The following is a 16,459-nucleotide window of genomic DNA, read 5'->3' on the forward strand; positions in this document are numbered from 1 at the left end:
GGAATTCATGGTAATATTCATAAATCTCAAAGAATAATATAAATAACATCGCACTATAAACACTTTTGGTATTGTGTTTGATGTCCAACTGAAGTGTTATTTTAGTATAATTTATTACTATTATAGTATTATTAATATTTTTAAATATTTTTTAAAAAATTATACATTTATAGTCATTTTTTAAATGTGCTTTTGTAGTTTTTACAAATAATTCCAAATAGTTTGAAATTTATTTTAATGTCATGTTTAGTTTTATTTCGGTTAGTACTTCAACTTCAACTTTCAGTAAGTTGGAAAGGCAACATATCTGCTAATTTTCATTTAGTTTTTCAGCTAATGTTTATTTTATTTTGTCAGCTTAATTTCTGTTAACAAAATGTTTTTAATAGTTATATTAAAATAAGCAAAACCAGCTGAACTACATCATTGCAGCTCCATACATCCTGACCCCATGTAAATACAAGGTCATGACCCCTTTGAGTTCAGGGAGTCAGGGAGGTGAGAGGTCAAAGGTTAAAGCAGATTAGAGTGTTTGTTTGCTGGAAGTGAGGACGCCCAGCTGTGATCACTTGACCTCTTTGTAGTTTGCCTGTCAAACAGTGTTTTTAATGTGCTTTAAGAAATGCTTTGTTGCCAAAATAACTTACAGTATTTATGTCATTGAGGGGCCTTTCAAATATCCTGTCATGTGATATTTTAAGGAAAAGAACAAAACCTAATCATTTGGTTTGTTGAATGAGCTTTATTTTCTCCAGATGTACCTGTTGAAACCAGGAAGATGTTAAGGAAAGAGTTAGAAATAGTGCGTTTCTTATTGTCTTGTACATTTTACAGCAATGAAAGCTTCCTTCTGATTATTTTCACTCCCCCTACAACACCCAGAGGCAGCAATCATGAGTGACACATTTCCAATCTGTGCTTTTATTTTGAAAAGCCGTTTTTACATCCACCGACTGACATTCTGGACATCAAACACTTCTGGCCATGTTTGGCTCAACATCTGTGTGCCGCTGCCCGTGGAAAATGGATTACCTCATGTGACATTTACCACAGTCGGCCAATGAATGACACATTTGGCTGCAGTTTAAAGACTTTCTTGTTTTCCTTTGCATTTCAGTATCAGAAACAGGGGAAAGACGTGGAGAAAGTGAAACAGAGGCTTGCTGAAATAGCCAACTATGTGGACAAGGTAAAATTGAATTACAATTAAAATGGAAATTAAAAATTAATATCACCACATAAGAGGATACATACACACCGCCGTTTGTCCCTTTAAATGCAAATGAGTGCATTTGGTTTCTGTCTGGTTTGAGGTGATGAAAGGAGACAGGACTCAATATTGCAAATTAACAGGCTTTTTATTAATAATAAAAATAAAACAAAACTATCCAGAGGGGGAAAACATGACCAGCTGCATTGCTTGACTTGACTCGACTCGACGACGATCTAGCACACGACTGCAAACACAAGGAGAATAAACAAGGCAGGTAACGAGAGAAGAAAGATGGGGCAATAATACATTGCTATATTTATTTAAAATAAATGGTACTTGATTTGATATTTTTTGCATTATATTAAGAAATGTATACACACACATTAATTCAAAAATCCAATAGGTGTAGGATCATTTTTGTAGGAAAATGCTTGTCAACTTGAAACTTGAGCGTAACTCTGTCTGACGCACCCACCGCTAGCCTAGCTTAGCACAAAGACTGGAGGTAAATGGCTCCAGCTAGCATACTGCTCCCAATAAGAGACAAAATAACGCCAACATTTTCCTATTTGCATGTTGTGTATAGTCACAGTGTGTACAAATAACAAGGTCACATGAGACACAGCCATCTTCTAACCGTACACATACTGGGAACTATATTCTCAGAAGGCGAAGTGCGGAGTGATTACTCCAACTCTGAGTGAACTCTCTGCTCCTCACCACGGGGCTTCTTGTTCTCAGGCGCTGTGAGCAAATCACTCCGCCCAAGTAGCAGTGCTTCGCCTTCTGACTATAGTTCCCAGTATGTATATAGTTCTGATTTGCATTCAAGCCTTCAAACCACTTTATATATCTCAATTTCAATTTCTAATCTTTGTAATTATACAAATGTTCATATTTGTGCAACTTGTGTATCTAAAGCCAGATTTTGTTGGATTTTAGTCCCTCGAAACGTCATTGCTGTTCTGGTTTAACCTGATTAGCTAATGTTAGCACTGCCGTGTTTCAGTTTTACAGGTCACTGAATATCCGTGTGGCTCTGGTGGGGCTGGAGGTGTGGAGTGACGGAGACAAATGCTCCATCACACAGGATCCGTTTACATCGCTCCACGAGTTCCTGGACTGGAGAAAACTCAAGCTGCTCCCGCAGAGACCTCACGATAACGCTCAGCTGATCAGGTAACCGCTGAGAGCCGGCAGGTGGAAAACACACTATGCAGAATCAAGGCACTTTTGCTTCCAGGAAATTGTTTCGCCATTTCTTGTTTTGAAACGTTGAAAACTGCATGAGGTTTTATTCACATATTTGTAGTTATTTTTTATTGGAAATTTACCCAGGCTGATGTATGATGCTGTAGATGAACATCTGTGTCACATGACTTCCTGTTTTCCCACCTCAGTGGGGTTTATTTTCAGGGCACCACCATCGGCATGGCTCCCATTATGAGCATGTGCACTGCGGAGCAGTCAGGGGGAATTGTCATGGTGAGTGACATCTGTCAATCATTCCTGATGAGTGATCATTTTAGAATGTTTGTATTGGGTCAAATATGGACAAACCCAACCATTGAGTTAAAAGAATTCATTCAAAAAACTAAACCAGCATTTGGGTTTTTCCATATTTGACCGAAACATGGGTTGAAAGAATCCACCATTTTTTTTGGAGTAGATGAGGTTAATCTATATTTCTATATTTCTATATTTCTATATTTGTATATATATATATGTATATATGTATGTATATGTATGTATATATATATACACACCAAAGAAACTTCATTTTGTCACATCATATCTCTGTTTTATGTATTTTAGTGGCATTGCAAGCTTCAGGTAGTTCAGATGAGGACACTAACTCACTCAGCACAGACATCTAGAGGCACTTCCACATAAATCAAACCAACACATTGATCAGAGCACACGGCGATTACATTCTACTGAGACACAAAATCAAAGCAGCTCTGAGATACAGAGCGTCTGTGGTCAGAGGAAAGAGCTGCATGAGTTCTTGCTCAGCAAATCATTTGAAGTTGTAGTCATTAAACTGTTGACTTACTTATGGCTGGATACCTGACTAATAACACCTTCAGTTTAATGACACAAGCATTCGAAGGAAACCAATCGCTTTCGTTCTGCTTGCATAGAGTGTGTTTATGGCTTTACGGTTGGAGTAAATTGGACCATCTCAGTATTTGTGCTTCGATTGAGGATCCCATTATGTGAAGCTTCTCCATAATGTCGCATGCACTTTCTACCAAAACATTTTATCTTCTTCAGGCGAAACAACAAAAGACATGCATGTTTTCTTCATTGACTCATTCGTCTGAGGCATTTTATTCCCTTTGGCCGCCTCTTGCAGACTGGTTGCATGATAGACTTCTGTTTTTGCTGTTTGATTTAGTGGAGTTGCTGCTATAAAAGCCTCAGCATTTCACAGAAGCATGGCACGCTCTCATGACATTGTGTTCGGAGAGGTTTTGTCCTCATTTGACCAGTTCTCACTAAACATCATGAGTGATAATAGGAATCAAGCTTCCTGAAAATGCAATTGATGGTAAATGAGATACACAAATTATAGATGATTATGTTCAGCTGAGAATTCTCCAGTCACACATCCATTGTAACTAAAATTCACAAATGTTATCAAAAGAAGAGAATTGAGATTAATGAGATTGAATGGAGACTTTTTCCTTGAGTCTCCTGCTCCTCTGATTTTTCTGCTGCAAAAAACATGCTAATAATCTTAAATGTGTCTCCTTTAGAGTGAGAAAATTGTAACTTTTGGCACAGTGCATTCAGATATAAGCAGCCTTTAACCAATGAGGCTTTTGCAAATCCAATTTGCTGTATTCCCGCTTGGTTTCAAACTGATCTGGTTCTTTTCACATTCGCTAAATGGACTTTACACACTCCTGTCCTCCATCACAACGCTCCATCAGACTTCATCTAGTGTGCATTCACTGGTGCAGCATTGCATCATTCATATTTAAATGGAAGTCATTGTCATACTTTTCTTGACAAACATGCATTCTTTCTATGCAAATAAAGCTCATTATTGAACGTGCCAGATTTATAAGCATCAGCATTTTTGCCCGATACACTTATTAAATGCTTGGAAAGCTGGCTGGAAGAAAAAGTTTATTGTCTGTAGCCAGCTAAAGTTTTTTTTTTTGTTGATAAAATGTATACCTTATATACAACATACACTACCGTTCAAAAGTTTGTGGTCAGTAAGATTTGATATTTTTTTAAAGAAGTCTCTTTTGCTCACCAAGGCTGCATTAATGTGATCAAAAATGCAGTAAAAACCATGATATTGTGAAATATTATTACAATTTAAAAGAAGTGTTTTCTTTTTGAATATATGTTAAACTGTAATTTATTCCAGTGATCAAAGCTGAATTTTCAGCATCATTACTCCAGTCTTCAATGTCACATGATCCTTCAGAAATCATTCTAATATGATGATTTGCTGCTCAATTTCTCATTATCAGTGTTGAAATCAGTTGTGATGCGTCATGTTTTTGCGCAAATCTCGAATAGAAAGTTCATAAGAACATTATTTATTTGAAATAGAAATCCTTATAAATGTTTACTCACACTTTTGATTGATTTAATGCACCCTTGATGAATAAAAGTATTAATTTCTTAATACTTCTTCTTGACCCTGAATCATTTGGTTTGAGTTTTTTTTTTTTTTGTCTTAAATCATAAGCTCTGAAAGAGCATCTTCTGGGCATTAAAACTTTCCTCCGCTCAACTTTTTTCTGCACAAACCACCTGACACGAATAATCACTCAGAACTGAACTGAAGCTGGTGATTTTCTTCATTTTAATTTGATTTTCACGTGTTTGGCAGACGCGTCCTTACCAAAGCGACTTACAGGAATGACTGTAATTGTGTCTGTCCTGCCTCATCAGCACACACACACACACACACACACACACCCTTCCCCAAACAAAGCCTGCAGAACGGTTTGGTTGTGTTCTGGCAGCGCTCGAGCAATTACAGCAGCGCACGGATCTTGAGTTATGCTGCTCTGACGGATTTGTGGAAAAGTAATTATAAAGGCCGTTAGTGTCTGCTCATTACTGATCTCATGTGAAACCGTTTTCTGAGAGAAAAACAAACGTGCAAGAGGAGAGATGTGGGGATAAATCTAATCTGGGGAGGGAAGGTGGAACAGAACGGATAACGCCTTTCGGCTCTCTGGGGTCACAGAGGAAGAAATTGCTCTTGTTTGTTTTAAATTGAAATTGATTGCTTATTTTAAATCACCAAGCTGCTTTCGAGGATGTGGATTGATTTTACTTTCCGTATCGATGCATGTTTCCACCATGGAAAAAAATAAAAACAAAAAGGTAACTGCGACTTTATCTCACAATTCTGACTTTTTTTCTCAGAACTTTGAGATATACGATAAGCAAACTTGAAATTCTGAGGAAAAAAGTCTTAGTTGTGAGATAAAGTCGCAATTAATTTTTTTTTTTTTTTTTTTTAATTCTGTGGCAGAAAGAGAAAAACAGAATTTCGAGATGTAAACCGAGAAATCAGTAAAAAAGTCTACGTTGGGGTAAAGCATTACCTAGTAAACATCAAGTAAACATTACTTATACATTTACAACAAGATATCTGACTTTTTCAAATATGTGGCCCTGGACCACAAAACCAGTCACAAGGGTCAATTTTTTGAAATTGAGATTTAAACATCATATGTAAGCTGAATGAATAAGCTTTCCATTGATGTGTGGTTTGTTAGGATAGGACAATATTTGGCCGAGATAAAACTATTAGAAAATCTGGAATCTGAGGGTGCAAAAAAATCTAAACATTGAGAAAATCTCATTTAAAGTTGTCCATTTATGTTGGCGATTGTGCTGCATTCACTCACAAAAATAAATGTTTTATATATTTACGGTAGAAAATTTACAAAATATCTTCATGGAACATGATCTTTACTTAATATCCTAATGATTTTTGGCATAAAAGAAAAATCTATAATTTTGACCCGTACAATGTATTGTTGGCTATTGCCACAAATATACCAGTGCGACTCGTGACTGGTTTTGTGATCCAGGGTCACATATGTATAAGTTTCTTTGTTTTCGCATGTATTGGCTGACAGCTCTCCTTGTCCCCATGTTGACAGAAATCATTCAGAGGCGTTGTGTCCGCAGAGTAAACATGATTATTGTAGTTCTAGACTAAATGTGAGCATTTACTCATTTCACTTGCATAAAAACAGATTCAGTATTCCTCAAAATGAATAAAAACAGTGAAATGCAAACTCATACTATTACGCAAACCTGCAATAATTAAATCTGTTAAATTACACAAAACTACTTTATGTAATCTCACTTTATTAACCAATGTCTTTGCTGCTGACCTTCGACGATCAGATTCAACCGTACTAATAAGTAAATAAGCATTTGTTTTATTTATTTTTGTTTTTGTTTTTATTGCTGAAGTAAGAGGTACTTATTTTGAAAAAGTAATTACTTCACGACCACTAAAAAATTATGTTCTGTATAGTATTAGTGTGTGTAGTATGAATGTAATCTGGACGCACTACATTCGCTATGTTGTCATTATCATGTGACCAACCAGCATCAGTTGTGTCACTTCACTGCCATTCATAAATCCTCTCCCGTGGCCTCATGGGATAGTAAAGTGTCCATCGTATGCACACTTCAGTATCTCAATGGAAGTAGTAGGTCATCCGGGTACTTGCTGAGAATTCAGACATACTTCTTTTGTCACATACTGTTTTACACCTACTATATAATAGGGAAGTATGTGATTTCGGATGCAGCCTAGGTCAAGCTCAGCCCATGACATCCAGAGAGGTGGAGCCGGATGTAATTTGGTTCTGCAGTGAGCACCACTTGTGCAGAGAAAGCCTTCCATCGCACTATGGCATCATACTGAGACATGAAGTTTTTGGAGCTTGGTTTAAAAAAACTAATTTTTACATTTTTATAGTGCAATGACCTCTCATATGTCAAAATTCATCACATCGCATGCACACTTCAGAATCTCACCAGAAGAAGTAGGTCATCCGGGTACTTTTTTTTTCCTACTCATTTATAAGTACTGTGAATTCGGACATAATTATTTTGCCACATACTGTTTTCCTTCTACTACATAGTATGGAAGTATGCGATTTCAGATTCAGCCAAAGTGCTGAACTTTCTTCTCCTGCATCCTTTTCTTCTGCAATCCAGAATGGCAGCAACGCTGAAATGTACAGGCGTGAATTTGCATTTCCTTTTACATTTGCACTTTTCGTGTGAAAGGGCCTTAACATTTGCCAAAAAATAGAACTTATGGGGTTTTTTTTTTGAAAAAAAGCAAGTCTAGCCCAAGTGAACGCAAAAAAAAAAAGTAGCGCAAAAGTAATATAACATTACTTTCCATAAAAACGAACTTAATTACTTACTTTTTTAGGGAGTAACGCAATATTGTAACACATTACAATAATTTCCCCCAACACTGGAATTGCGAGATGTAAACTCTCAATTGTTAAAAAGAAGGTCGCAATTGTTTTTTACTTTCTCGCTCTCTCTGTGTTTTAGGATCACTCTGATAACCCTCTCGGCGCTGCGGTTACTTTGGCCCATGAGCTCGGACACAACTTCGGCATGAATCATGACACGCCGGAGCGCGGGTGCGGGTGCAGAGCGACTGTGGACCGAGGCGGATGTATCATGACCCCCTCCACTGGGTGAGAGCGACCAAAAAATTGCATCTATAGACTATTTTGGTGTTTGTAAACAGTGATGACGTTTTTTTTGTGGGCCTGGTGTCAGAAAGTGTCCGTTCTGCAGTAGCAGTCTATGAAAGCCAGAGAATAAAATAATTAAAAAGGTAAATGCAAGTTTATATCCCATATTTCTGACTTTTTTCTCAGAATTGTGATATAAATTCGCAATTGCGAGTTGCAAAGTCCTAATTGTGAGATATAAACTTGTTTTTTTTTGTTTTTTTTACAATACCGTATGATGTCATCTAATGATGAATTTCTTTTAATATATTATTATCAACCCATTCATTCTCCAAACCGCGTATCCTCTGGTATCACAGCTATCACAGCGTCCCGGGCCGCAGGTTGGGGAAACACCCTGGACACATAGTCAGTCCCTGTATTATGATTCCTTTTTAAAATAATATAAAAAAAAATAAAAATAAAAGTTATTTATATATTATTAAACATTTTAGTGCCATTTAGTGCCCCCCCCCCCCCCCAAAAAAAAAGAAAAAAAAAAAATATTTATAAAATCAATATATTTTAAATATTAATATACAGTATGTTGATGTTTTATTGTGGTGAATTGTTTTTAATAATAATATTTCTTACACATATGGATATATTTTGGTGCCATATAGAGGTGAATATTTAAATATTATATTTTCTTGCTCATTAACTCATTTAAAGGAAGTAAGTGAGGTTTTACTAGAACCAAAAAAATTACAATTCTGGGTAACACTTTATTTTGATGATCCCTTTTGAACATTATATTAACTATAAGTAACTTTGCAACTACATGTCATCTAACTCTCATTAGAGTATTAGTAGACTGTCTCTTTTCGTGAAAGTCAACAGGATTTAATGTTGTTTGGACACCAGTGTTCCTCAAAATATCTTGTGTTCAGCAGAAAATCCTGTAACTCATCAGCTGACGTTGTGAGCGTGAATCGTTTTCTTATTCCTTTTTACCTAGAATTTCATGTCACCTTCATCCGGCCTCCTCAGTATATGACGACTCCGTCTGTTTGTTAGAGGTTAGCTGTATTTCTGCCTCATTACTCTATAATGAGCTCCATTTGGTCATCTGCACAACAGCAGACTTCAACACCCCACCCGGCGGGACGGCATTAGCATTTAGCCACATGCTCCCAATTGACCCCACTGGTACATGTCTGATAGCGATTTCATAAACATCAGAGCTTGTGCAACTTGTTGCTGATTTATTGTCATCTGTTGTGCTGTTATACGGGACGCCTGGTTTTATGGGCAGATGTTCGGACAACTCAAAACACATGAAATTAAATGCATCCGTACAAAACATGGAGACAATTTTAGTTCATACTGATTCAATTCTTGAAACAATAGAGGGTTTAGTTAATATATATATATGGTGAATGTTGTATATATAATACAAATGTTAATGGTTAAAACATTGGTGGAATAAATAAACATGTTATTCTAAGTTGTGATATATTATATTATATTATATTATATTATATTATATTATATTATATTATATTATATTATATTATATTATATTATAATCCATCAATTCATTTTCTAAACCGTTCATCCGCTGTAAGGTAGCAGGGATTCTGTATATTATATTATATTATATTATATTATATTATATTATATTATATTATATTATATTATATTATATTATATTATATTATATTATATTATATTATATTATATTATATTATAAAAAGGTCATATCACTGACTTAGAAAAAGCTGTTAAAAATGAAAACGTCATGCATCTTCAGCACACGTGTGAAACAAACAAACACTTATAGATAGCACCGAACTTCTGACTTTTTATTAGACAGAAATAGCAAAGAGTGACAAGAAATTGAGCACAAACCGAGGGGAAATGGGGTCAGGAATCAACATGCACAATGATTGACAGGCACTGGGCGTTTCTGACTGGCGAAGTGTCAGTGCTGTTATAGAAACTGGTGTGATTTCTCACGAGACCAATCTCAGTGGTATCCGTCAGGTAGCAGAGACGTTTAATGTGTGCTATTCCAAGGAATTCGCTTGCAGCAGTTTTTGAGTCTGTAATAGCAGTTGTCTTGTTTAATTCTAGGGAATAAATCACACATTTGCAGGCCATGTTACATTTTCTCAGGAGGCAGATGGTTGCGCAGCGGCCAACTCAATCCCAGCATTCTCTAGTGTGTATCAGTTCATCTGCACAAGTGTTTTAGCTGGACCTGTGTGTGTGACCTGGACTGCACCCATGATAAACGCTCGATTATGTGCTCATAAAGAGGTGTCATGAAGAACCTGGCCCTGGTGACCAGACGAGAAAAGCAGATCTCAAACAGAACAAGTAGAAAGAAACTTATTTGTCAGTTTTGTTCCACCTGCCTTCAGACCTTAAACAAATGAGAGTCTGGAATCGAACAATTAAAGATGGATATTTTTTCCATTACTGCACATTAGTCTGTGCCTCCTCTCACAGAGCTTTCATAGATCAAAGCGTAAATGAATTTAACATCACAGCAGGTGCTCGTTTTGCAGCTTCACATCTATATAATTGCATTAATTAAGACATGAGTGGTGAAAAATCCCTATGAGATCTGAAGCAGCTTCAGGTTTGATGAATCTAATCTCAAGTAGCCAGACTGTATTTGCACAACGTGTGGTCAGAGACTTATTCTGAAGAAGAGAGGAAGAGATTGACAGCTCAAGCCACCAGCGTGATTTTTAATGTGATGTTTTGGAGCAGATAGATCTGAAATGAGTGTGAGTTTGAACTGGAGTGGAATTTAAAGGACATTCTCAGTTCAAATGGTTGGAAATTTCTGTTCATTTCTAAAGTTAATTTTAATAAATTGTGGTTAGAAACAAAACAATTTTTAAACCAGAAAGCCAGAGACCAAAGACAAGCTTTGACATAACAATCAAGTTTTCAAACACAAACAATTTTTTTTTTTTTTTTTTTTTACTTACTTTTAATACTTAGGGCGCTATTTTAATGATCTGAAACGCAAGTATCAAACGCGAAACGCAAGTAACTTTGTGGGCGGATCTCGGATGATTGCAAATCTAAAATGGGTTGGTCTGAATTAGCTTCATTACTCATAGGTGTGGTTTGGGCATAACGTGAAATAAACCAATCAGAGCGTCACCTTACATTCCCTTTAAGAGCAGGCGCGCTTGTTCCATGGCGGATTGCTATTATAACGGCGAATTTGCCAGACGCACGCCAGGAGCGGTTCACAGCCGAGGAGGCCGACGTTCTCGTCAGGGCCGTAAAACACAGAGAAGTGACATTGGGGATGGAGAAACACACCCAAATTAGCTTCGGTTAAACAGGCGTATAATGATTTTGGTAAATGTGTAAGCTAGATGTATGCCTATTTTTTCACATCTTCATGGACACAACAATGATTTCCCTCGTGTGGAATATTTTTCCTTGTAATTATGTATGGTTTGCAAAAATGGCAACTGCTGCATCTGTGTAGATGAGAGAAGCAAAGTGTATTCACGCTACATTATGGCCAAGCATGCGCCCTTAAAATAGCATCTGAATAACGCACCACTGACTTTAGACTAGGTTTCTCCTGGTCAGTGGCGGAATTGTTTTCTGAAACTGCAAAATAGCACCAGGGAATGTTTGCGCCGGAACACGCCTCCTCTTTTTACTGAACCGCCCCCGGAGCGCAAGTTCATTCCCTAATTTACCAACGTGCGTCTGTGAAGGGAAAAGTCCGCTGTGCGCGGGTGCAAAATAGGAATGATACATGCGTCGGTGTACAAAGTCAATTGCGCTGGGTGCAAGATAGGGCCCTTAAATCATTTAAATCTTTTTATTTCAGATGGATGAGGAAAACAAAGTGGATGGATTAGCTTTCACAGATAAGCACTTTAAAGAGAAATGACAATCATTTATTCACCCTCATGTCATTCCAAACTTGTATGACAATACAATAAACCATTTTTTTGGACTTCAACATCCTTTAAAATATCGTTTGTGATCAGCAGAAGAAAGTCATGCAGGTTTAGAATGACATGAAGGTGTGTAAATGAACAGAGATTTCATTTTTGGGTGAGCTATCCCTTTAAATATCACTGTATGTGATATAGTGTAACAGAAGGACTCTGGTAGGCGACTCTCTCTTCCTCTCCATTGTGCCCACATACACACACACACACACACACACACACAGGTTCTGTGACTCCTAAAGCTGCTATATTTGTTCCTGTTTCTATAGAGTCTTTGGAAGCTCCTCATACCCTCATAGAGAACAAACCCCACTCACAGTGAGATGCTCTGTGCCCGTGGCACTGCTATTACTGTCACCTCCTGTTGAGCCCAATCCAGAGGAGGTGTTTTAAAAGCTTAGACACACTCGAGTCACTGTGGCTTATCGCTGAGCGCTGATCTCTGGGTTGGCATCAGGAGGCAAGAGAAAGCATCTGCTTATCTCTCATCCTCCCGCAGGCTTATGCCACCCTGGCACGGGTGTCGTGGGTACAGTTGGTCCAGCGAGCGGGGGGGACGATGCTAGCCAGATTTCCGTGCTTGCGTTTGCCCCGTGGTCTTAGTAAGTGTGCCAGGAATGAAGCGAACATCACTCGTCTCTTCCACAGTATTCTGCTGCTCTGCTGCATACGAATGGCCTCAGCAAAGCCAACTGGATTCAGAAGCGAATGCTGAAACGATGAAAGGTGCCCAGCTCTTTGTGTGATGGTTGGAAACTGAATTTATTAAACACTTGTTACACGTTCAGTTTAAAGAGAAATGATAGTGCTGTCATCATTTGTTCATTACAAACCTCTATAAAAGTCACACAGGAGAAAAGAAACACAGAACAGTGCTCTGGCAACCGCTCACATCATCCTATAGTGTTGTGGCACATGCTTTTTTGTCTCCAGAAAAGTAAAACTCAAATTAGCAGATCATTTGCAGGTTTTACAACCGAGTATGAATTGCCATGCTGGTCCAGGCTGGTCTAGGCTGGTTTAGAGCTGGTTTAGAGCTGGTTTTCTGCTGGTCTACCTGCTAAACTGGCACCGCCAGGAATGGGTGACAAGTAGTAATATTTTCAATAATGATGTTGTATCTATAAAAATATGCATCATAAATATATTTTGTTGCTTTTTATCTTTTCGCTAAATGTTTTACGTTTATGTAAATGAAGTTTTATAAGATTATCCATATTCTGAAAGTGTTAGTAAATGATAAACATAAAACAGAAGTGTGATCATTTTCATATTAGGCCTTTTAAATTGTACAAATGATGGCTTTCAAATATCATGTTAATTGAATATCATTACCCATTTTTGATTTCATAGCATTATTGGTTTCTTTGATAGTACTTGGAATTGGATCAAAAAGAAAGTACAGTAACTGAATCACCCACTTTTGGTAAATAACAACCTGGAGTGCGTTTCCCAAAAGCATCGTTGGCCAACTATGTTCGCAAGTTCTGTCGTTATCAGCATAGTTCAACGAGTCCGTGTTTCCCGAAACCTTCGTTCCAACGAACATTCGCAAACAGCATTTCAAAATTGTGTGGTTGGTATGACAGCTGCTGTGGTTAGGCATCCACCTGTGGTTAGAAGCATAGTTTCTAGCTTGCATGACATGTGGACTTAATAAATCCTTATCTTGAGCCATAATAAGCAAGCTGACATTCAGTACAACCTGTGTCTTTAATTTAGAATACATAAAAATGTCATTTACGTCTTTTAGTTTGTCAAGAGATTTAAAGCACTGTTTTTGAAGAGTGCGCATGTGCGAACGTGCTCTACTATGTAAGAACGAGCCTATGATTGAATCTGGAAATAAAGTAAAATAACTGAGAAAAATTAGAAATAGTCCTCAAATGCCATGTCTGTAATTTATATCAAAACATCTAGGGCCCTATTTTACCGATCTGAAACGCAAGTATCAAGCGCGAAACGCAAGTAACTTTGTGTGCGGATCTCGTTTGTGGGCGGATCTCGTTTGTGGGCGCTGTTGCTATTATACTGGCGGGATAAATGACTCTTGCGCCCACAGGAAATCTAAAATGGGTTGGTCTGAATTAGCTTCATTACTCATAGGTGTGGTTTGGACGTAACGTGAAATAAACCAATCAGAGCGTCACCTCACATTCCCTTTAAGAGCAGGCGTGCTTGTTCCATGGTGGATTGCTTATATAACGGCAGATTTGTCAGGAGCGGTTCACAGCCGAGGAGACCGACGTTCTCGTCAGGGCCGTAAAACACAGAGAAGTGACATTGAGGATGGAGAAACCCACCCAAATTAGCTTCGGTTAAACAGGCGGATAATGATTTGGGTAAATGTGTAAGCTAGATTTATGCCTATTTTTTCACATCTTCATGGACACAACAATGATTTCCCTCGTCTGTTAATAGTTTTCCTTGTAATAATGTATGGTTTTCTAAAAATGAGAACTGCTGCGTCTGTGTAGATGAGAGAAGCAAAGTGCATGCGCGTTGTGCACACGCTACATTGATTATGGCCAAGCATGCGCCCTTAAAATAGCATATGAATATCATGTGCAACGCGCCACTGACTTTAGACTAGGTTTTTCCTGGTCAGTGGTGGAATTGTTTTCTGAAACTGCAAAATAGCACCAGTGAACGTTTGCGACGGAACACGTCTCCTCTTTTTACTGAACCGCCCCCGGAGCGCAAGTTAATTTCCTAATTTACCAACGTGCGTCTGTGGAGGGAAAAGTCCGCTGTGCGTCGGGTGCAAAATAGGAATACATGCGTCGGTGTACAAAGTCAATTGCGCTGAGTGCAAGATAGGGCCCCTAGCGTTAATTCGATCTCAAACAGTTTCATTAAAAGAAGGTATTACTCCACCACGTGCGTGACTTCATTAACCAACGTGGTTGAACGACCAATTTGCGACAGTATGGTTTCGTGAAACAGTCGTGACTAGCTAGTTGATTTCTTCAACGATGCATTGCACTACGGTAGTTAAGCAGCGAGTTACGGCGTTGTTCGGGAAACGCACCCCAGCATGGTTTGCAGTTCTTTTTAAGGGAAGCTGTATTTGTTAAGATAATTGAGACGCCAAAGCACATCTGTTGGAAAACATACAGACAGATGGGATTTAAATGTTCATTTGTAAAAAAAATTATTCAACACAAACCAAAAATGATTAATTTCATGAAGTCATATCCTATGATGTGCTCTCTGAGAGGTGTTTGCTGCAGATGTTTGAGATCCAGACCAGAACCAGACGACCTGGACGGATTACCGCCGTTCCTATGTTTGACAGCATTGACAGATGTTTCTCGCCGCATGACATCTCGCAGCAGCCTCGCCACACGCTTCACAATCACATCAGAGCCAATCAAACACGCCTGTGCCAAACAATTTCAATAATTCAAGAGCTATTACCAAATACAAACTCATCACAATCACACAGGACTCGAGCAATCTTCAACTCCGAGAAGAAAAACAAGCAACAACAGGCGTGTTATGAGCTTTCCGTCTGAGGAACACGCATTAAAGTGTCCAGACTGTGCTTCATCTTTATGTTGATGTGTGTGACTATGTAAAGAAACAGCAGTGCGGTCTGAACATGACATCTGGCTGTGTTTGTGTTCATGCAAAAGCACTGAGGCATCCTGGGACTGCGGTCAGTCTCTTTTATTTAAATATATGAAACTTCTCTTATTCTAGTTATTTGATCAAAAATGAAATATGAAATATTGTGAAATATGATTACAAATATAAAAACTGTTATAATTATATTATAAAATGTAATTTATTCCTGTGATCAAAGCTGAATTTTCAATGTCATTAGTCCAGTCAAAAGAACATAATTTATTTGAAATAGAAATCTTTCGCAACATTCATTCATTCATTCATTCATTCATTCACTCACTCACTCACTCACTCATTCACTCCATTCATTTATTCATTCATTCACTCACTCACTCACTCATTCACTCCATTCACTCCATTCACTCACTCACTCACTCACTCACTCACTCACTCACTCACTCACTCACTCACTCACTCACTCACTCACTCATTCATTCATTCACTCACTCACTCACTCACTCACTCACTCATTCACTCACTCACTCACTCACTCATTCACTCATTCATTCATTCATTCACTCACTCACTCATTCACTCACTCACTCACTCACTTACTCGTTCATTCATTCATTATTATTATTTGAATTTTTCATTATTCTTATATACAGTATATGTGTACATATATGAAGAGGGTTAGGGTCTGATTATTGTGCAATAATGAATATATCTTTGCTCTATATAATTGCAGTTGTTTTATTCATTTAGATAATTTGCATTGCTTCATTGTAATTAATTTCCATTTAACTTTTAAAAATTTCATAGAAAGCAAATAAATCTTTATTGTGATATTTGGCTAAACATGCATTGCAAATAACTTTATTTACATACTAGGATAAGTAATAATAAGGATGTAAGAACATCTATGAGTGTCTGGGTGTTTAATACTCAACCTCCAGTTCAACAGCATATGT

The 16,459-nt window shown here is 37.7% G+C and overlaps 1 protein-coding gene across 1 annotated transcript in view; it reads left to right on the forward strand.

Annotated features, from left to right (window-relative positions):
* The window catches only part of adam12a (ADAM metallopeptidase domain 12a), a 110,904-nt gene that overhangs the window by 63,594 nt on the left and 30,851 nt on the right, over positions 1–16,459 (forward strand). Inside the window, exons 8-11 of the mRNA XM_079851129.1 lie at positions 1,118–1,189; positions 2,223–2,392; positions 2,614–2,698; positions 7,790–7,938. Coding sequence (XP_079707255.1) covers positions 1,118–1,189; positions 2,223–2,392; positions 2,614–2,698; positions 7,790–7,938 — 476 coding nt within the window. The remainder of the gene's footprint in view (positions 1–1,117; positions 1,190–2,222; positions 2,393–2,613; positions 2,699–7,789; positions 7,939–16,459) is intronic.

The sequence above is a fragment of the Squalius cephalus genome, assembly GCF_949319135.1.
Source record: "Squalius cephalus genome assembly, chromosome: 19".
In the NCBI taxonomy this organism is placed as follows: domain Eukaryota; kingdom Metazoa; phylum Chordata; class Actinopteri; order Cypriniformes; family Leuciscidae; genus Squalius; species Squalius cephalus.